Source organism: Buteo buteo, chromosome 31 (assembly GCF_964188355.1).
Source record: "Buteo buteo chromosome 31, bButBut1.hap1.1, whole genome shotgun sequence".
In the NCBI taxonomy this organism is placed as follows: domain Eukaryota; kingdom Metazoa; phylum Chordata; class Aves; order Accipitriformes; family Accipitridae; genus Buteo; species Buteo buteo.
The window spans coordinates 2,923,402-2,929,401 of record NC_134201.1 but is presented as its reverse complement, the minus strand read 5'-3'; the positions used below and the strand labels follow the sequence as shown (position 1 = coordinate 2,929,401).

Sequence of the window (6,000 nt, the reverse complement as noted above, 5' to 3'; positions counted from 1 at the left end):
TTTGGGGATTTGGGGGTGTTGGGGGGGATTTGGGGGTTTGGGGGGTTTTGTGGGATTTGGGGATTTGGGGGGATTTGGGGGTTTGGGGGGATCTGGGGGCATTTTGGGATTTGGGGGGATTTGGGGGTTTTGGGGGATTTGGGGGGATTTGGGGGGTTTTGGGGGTTTGGGGGGATTTTGGGATTTGGGGGGATTTGGGGGTTTTGGGGGATTTGGGGGGATTTTGGGATTTGGGGGGTTTTGGGGGATTTGGGGGTTTGGGGGGATTTGGGGGTTTGGGGGGTTTTGTGGGATTTGGCGGGACATGGGGATTTGGGGGAATTTGGGGGTTTTGGGGGATCTGGGGGGATTTCGGGATTTGGGGGGATTTGGGGGATTTGGGGCGATTTGGGGGGTTTGGGGGGATTTGGGGATTTGGGTGGTTTTGGGGATTTGGAGGGTTTGGGGCGATTTGGGGGGATTTGGGGGGTTTTGGGGGATTTGGGGGTTTGGGGGGATTTTGGGATTTGGGGGATTTGGGGGTGTTGGGGGGGATTTGGGGGTTTGGGGGGTTTTGTGGGATTTGGGGATTTGGGGGTATTTGGGGGTTTGGGGGGATCTGGGGGCATTTCGGGATTTGGGGGGATTTGGGGGTTTTGGGGGATTTGGGGGTTTTGGGGGATTTGGGGGGATTTTGGATTTGGGGGGTTTTGGGGGATTTGGGGGTTTGGGGGGATTTGGGGGTTTGGGGGGTTTTGTGGGATTTGGCGGGACATGGGGATTTGGGGGAATTTGGGGGTTTGGGGGGGGTTTGGGGGGTTTTGGGGGATTTGGGGGAATTTGGGGTTTGGGGGATTTGGGGACGTGGGGGGACACGGGGACACGGGGGGGGACACGGGGACACCGGGGGGGGGGGACCACGGACAACACCCAGGGGGGGCCACGGAGCCCCATTTGGGGGGGGGGGGGGGCGACACCAGCGTCCCCCCCCCGCAACTGACCCCCTCCCTCCCCGCAGAGCTGCCGGCCGAGGAGGGTGAGTATTGATTAATTTTTTTTTTTTGGGGGGGGGGGGGCACGGACCCCCCATTTCGGGGCCCCCTTTAACCCCCCCCAACCCCTTCCCTACCCCAACCCCCCCAATTTGTATTTTTAGACCCCCTTGATTTTTTTATACCCCCCTTAATTATTTTTATACCCCACCGTTAATTTTTTTATACGCCTTTAATTTTTATACCCCCCTTAATTCTTTTATACCCCCCTTAATTTCTTTATACCCCCATTAATTTTTTCTACTCCTCTTAATTCTTTTCTACCCCCCTTAAATTTTTTACCCCTTTTTATACCCTCATTAATTTTTTTATACTCCCCTTAATTTTTTATACCCCCTTAATTTCTTTTAATCTCCCTTAATTTTTTATGCTCCCTTAACTTTTTTTATAATCCCATTAATTTTTTATACCCCCTTTAATTTTTTCTACCCCCCTTAATTTTTTTCTACCCCCTCTTACTTTTTTATACTCCCCCTAAATTTTTTTATATCCCCTTGATTTTTCTATCCGCCCCTTAATTTTTATATCCCCCTTAACTTTTTTATACCCCATATTTTTTATATCCTGCTTCATTTTTTTATACTCCCCATAATTTTTTCTACCCCCTTAATTTTCTTCTATCTTCTCTTAATTTTTTTATACCCCCATTAATATTTATACCCCCCTTAATTTTTTCCTACCCCCCTTAATTTTTTTATACCCCCCAAATTTTTTTATACCCTCATTAATTTTTTCCTACCCCCCTAAATTTTTTCCCACCCCCCCAATTTTTTCCTACCCCCCTTAATTTTTTTATACCCCCCTAAATTTTTTATACCCCCATTAATTTTTTATACTCCCTTAATATTTCCCACCCCCCCTCAATTTTTTCCCACCCCCCTCAATTTTTTCCCACCCCCCTCAATTTTTTCCTACCCCCTTTAATTTTTTTATACCCCCCTAAATTTTTTTATACCCCCTTAATATTTTCCCACCCCCCCTCAATTTTTTTCCCACCCCCCCTCAATTTTTTCCCACCCCCCTCAATTTTTTCCCACCCCCCTTAAGTTTTTTATACCCCCCTTAATTTTTTATACCCCCTTAATTTTTTCCTACCCCCCAAATTTTTCCCACCCCCCCAAACTTTTTCCCACCCCCCTCAATTTTTTCCTACCCCCTTAATATTTTTATACCCCCCTAAATTTTTTTCTACCCCCTAAATTTTTCCCACTGCCCCTAAATTTTCCCCACCCCCCTAAATTTTTCCCCACCCCCCTAAATTTTTTCCCACCCCCTTAATTTTTTCCCACCCCCCAAACTTTTTCCCACCCCCCCAAACTTTTTCCCACCCCCCTTAATTTTTTTATACCCCCCTAAATTTTTTTATACCCCCATTAATTTTTTTCTACCCCCTTAATTTTTTCCCACCCCCCCTCAATTTTTTCCCACCCTCCCAAATTTTTTCCCACCCCCCTCAATTTTTTCCCACCCCCCCTAAATTTTTTCCCACCCCCCTTAATTTTTTTATACCCCCCTAAATTTTTTTATACCCCCATTAATTTTTTCCTACCCCCCAAATTTTTCCCCACCCCCCCTCAATTTTTTCCCACCCCCCTCAATTTTTTTCCTACCCCCCTTAATTTTTTTATACCCCCTTACATTTTTTTATACCCCCATTAATTTTTTCCTACCCCCCAAATTTTTCCCCAACCCCCCTAAATTTTTTCCTACCCCCCCCCCTTCATTTTTTCCTGTCCCCCCCCCCCCAGGAAAAACCATCTGGGAGCTGGTGGTGGAGCAGTTTGAGGATTTACTGGTGCGGATCCTGCTGCTGGCCGCCTGCATCTCCTTCGTGAGTCTCACCGGGGGGGGGACACGACGACACGGTGGGGGGGGGGACACATTTTCGGGACATTTGTCCTTGGGGACGACCTTTCATTTTATTTTTTAATTTATTTTTTTTTTTTTTGGGGGGAGGGGGGATCCGGTGTCGGCTCAAGTGTCGGCAGCTGCCGGATGGGGGGGGACGGGACGCGACAGCTGATTTTTTTTTTCGTGCCCCCCCAAAAAAATTGTCACCGTCGTGTGTGTGTCCCCCCCCAAAAAAAAAGGTGCTGGCGTGGTTTGAGGAGGGGGAGGAGACCATCACGGCCTTCGTGGAGCCCTTCGTCATCCTCCTCATCCTCGTGGCCAACGCCGTGGTGGGCGTCTGGCAGGTAAAAATGGGGGGGGGGGGGAACTGGGGGGGGGACTGGGGGGGACTGGGAGGGGGTTTGGGGGCGCTGGGAGCACTGGGAGGGGGTTGGGGATGAGTTTGGGGACATGGGGACAGCCCTGACCATCCCCTTCCGTGTCCCTTCCGTGTCCTTCCCATGTTTTTCTGCGTCTTTTCCGTGTCCTTTCCACGTCCTTCCCTTGTTTTCCCATGTCCTTCCCATGGTTTTCCATGTTTTTCCCGTGTTTTTCCATGTCCCTTCCTTCTGTGTCCCTTCCGTTTCCCTTCTGTGTCCTTCCCATGACCATCCCGTGTCCTTCCCATGTTTTTTCCGTGTCCTTTCCCTTTTTCCGCCGTGTCTTTTCCATGTTTTTTCTATGTCTTTTCTGTGTCCTTCCCATGTTTTTCCATGTCCTTCCCATGTTTTTTCCATGTCCCTTCTGTGTCCTTTCCGCATCCTTTCCGCATCCTTCCCGTGTCCTTCCCTTGTTTTCCCGTGTCCTTCCCGTGTCCTTCCCATGTTTTTTCCATGTCTTTTCCATTTTTTCCCCACGTCTTTTCCATGTTTTTTCCGCGTCCCTTCTGTGTGCCTTCTGTGTCCTTCTCATGTTTTCCCATGTCCTTTCCGTGTCCTTCCCATGTTTTTCCATGTTTTTCCCGTGTTTTTCTGTGTTTTTCCATGTCCCTTCTTTCCATGTCCCTTCTGTGTCCTTCTCATGACCGTCCTGTGTCCTTCCCATGTCCTTCCCATGTCTTTCCATGTTTTTCCCGTGTTTTTTTCCGTGTTTTTCTATGTTCCTTCCTTCCGTGTCCCTTCTGTTTCCCTTATGTGTCCTTTCCACGTCTTTCCTGTGTCCTTCTTTTGTTTTCCCGTGTCCTTCCTGTGTCCTTCCCATGTCCTTCCCATGTTTTTCCGTATCCTTTCCGTGTTTTTCCATCTTTTCCATGTTTTTTCTGTGTTTTTCCATACCCCTTCCTTCCGTGTGTACCTTCTGTTTCCCTCCTGTGTCCTTCCCATGACCGTTCCATGTCCTTCCCGTATCCTTCCCGTGTTTTTCCCTTTTTCCTGTGTCTTTCCCATGTTTTCCCGTGTTTTTTCCATGTTTTTCCATATCCCTTCCTTCCGCATCCCTTCTGTTTCCCTCCTGTGTCCTTCCCATGACCATCCCGTGTCCTCCCACGTCCTTCCCGTGCCCTTCCCCTGTTTTTCCATTTTCCCCATGTTTTTCCCGTGTTTTTCCATGTTTTTTCCATATCCCTTCCTTCCGCATCCCTTCTGTTTCCCTCCTGTGTCCTTTCCATGACCATCCCGTGTCCTCCCATGTCCTTCCCGTGCCCTTCCCCTGTTTTTCCATTTTCCCCATGTTTTTCCCGTGTTTTTCCATGTTTTTTCCATATCCCTTCCTTCCGCATCCCTTCTGTTTCCCTCCTGTGTCCTTCCCATGACCATCCCGTGTCCTCCCACGTCCTTCCCGTGCCCTTCCCTTGTTTTTCCCTTTTTCCCATGTTTTTCCCGTGTTTTTTCCGTGTTTTTTCCATATCCCTTCCTTCCGCATCCCTTCTGTTTCCCTCCTGTGTCCTTTCTATGACCGTCCCGTGTCCTCCCGTGTCCTTCTTGTGTCCTTCCCATGTTTTCCCTTTTTCCCATGTTTTTCCGTGTTTTTCCATATCCCTTCCTTCCGTGTCCCTTCTGTTTCCCTCCTGTGTCCTTCCCATGACCGTCCCGTGTCCTCCCGTGTCCTTCCCGTGTTTTTCCCTTTTTCCCGTGTTTTTCCTATGTTTTTCCCGTGTTTTCCCGCGTTTTTTCCCCGCGTTTCCCCCGCGCCGGCAGGAGCGGAACGCGGAGAACGCCATCGAGGCGCTGAAGGAGTACGAGCCGGAGATGGGGAAGGTTTACCGCGCCGACCGCAAGGCCGTGCAGCGCATCAAGGCGCGCGACCTCGTCCCCGGCGACATCGCCGAGGTGGCCGGTGAGGGGGGGACGGACGACGCACTGGGGATACTGGGGATACTGGGAACGCCGGGGATACGGGGAACGCTGGGACGGACGCGCGGGGACGCCCCGGGGTGCTGGTGGATGCCCAGGACCCCCCGTGCTGAGTCCGTGGCGGGTCCCAGTAAGCCCCAGTAGCCCCCAGTAAGCCCCAGTAGCCCCCTTACCCCTTCCCAGTGCTCCCAGTATAACCCCCAGCTCTCCCAGTAGAACTCCCAGTGCCTCCCAGTAACTCCCAGTTCCCTCTTTCCAGTGGGAGACAAAGTCCCGGCCGACATCCGCATCATCTCCATCAAGTCGACGACGCTGCGGGTCGACCAGTCCATCCTTACTGGTGTGGGACTGGGAGGGACTGGGATCCGACTGGGAGGGACTGGGATCCAACTGGGATGGACTGGGATCCGACTGGGAGGGACTGGGGGGAACTGGGATGGGACTGGGGGGGACTGGGGTGGACTAAGGGGGAGTGGGAAAGGACTGGGATGGGACTGGGATGGACTGGGATGGACTGGGATGGACTGGGATGGGACTGGGGGGAACTGGGATGGAACTGGGGGAGACTGGGATGGAAGTGGGGGGACTGGGATGGACTGGGATGGACTGGGACGGGACTGGAGGGAACCGGGATGGAACTGGGGGGGACTGAGAGGGACTGGGATGGACTAAGGGGGAGTGGGACAGGACTGGGACGGGACTGGGATGGACTGGGACGGGACTGGGATGGACTGGGATGGGACTGGGATGGAATTGGGATGGACTGGGATGGGACTGGAGGGAACTGG

The 6,000-nt window shown here is 51.5% G+C and overlaps 2 protein-coding genes across 3 annotated transcripts in view; both read left to right on the top strand.

Moving 5' to 3' along the window:
* LOC142026017 (uncharacterized) overlaps positions 1-5,090 on the top strand; it is an 11,242-nt gene extending 6,152 nt beyond the window's left edge. Inside the window, exons 5-8 of the mRNA XM_075018767.1 lie at positions 998-1,015; positions 2,780-2,862; positions 3,122-3,222; positions 5,057-5,090. Coding sequence (XP_074874868.1) covers positions 998-1,015; positions 2,780-2,862; positions 3,122-3,222; positions 5,057-5,090 — 236 coding nt within the window. The remainder of the gene's footprint in view (positions 1-997; positions 1,016-2,779; positions 2,863-3,121; positions 3,223-5,056) is intronic.
* The window catches only part of ATP2A1 (ATPase sarcoplasmic/endoplasmic reticulum Ca2+ transporting 1), a 40,444-nt gene continuing 35,417 nt past the window's right edge, over positions 974-6,000 (top strand). Inside the window, exons 1-5 of one of the 2 annotated variants that reach the window (XM_075018841.1) lie at positions 974-1,015; positions 2,780-2,862; positions 3,122-3,226; positions 5,057-5,195; positions 5,472-5,552. In XM_075018841.1, the coding sequence (XP_074874942.1) occupies positions 5,108-5,195; positions 5,472-5,552 (169 nt within the window). In that variant the 5' untranslated portion in view covers positions 974-1,015; positions 2,780-2,862; positions 3,122-3,226; positions 5,057-5,107. Of the gene's footprint in view, positions 1,016-2,779; positions 2,863-3,121; positions 3,227-5,056; positions 5,196-5,471; positions 5,553-6,000 lie in introns of those variants that run through there. The other variant, XM_075018840.1, reaches the window with a different exon arrangement.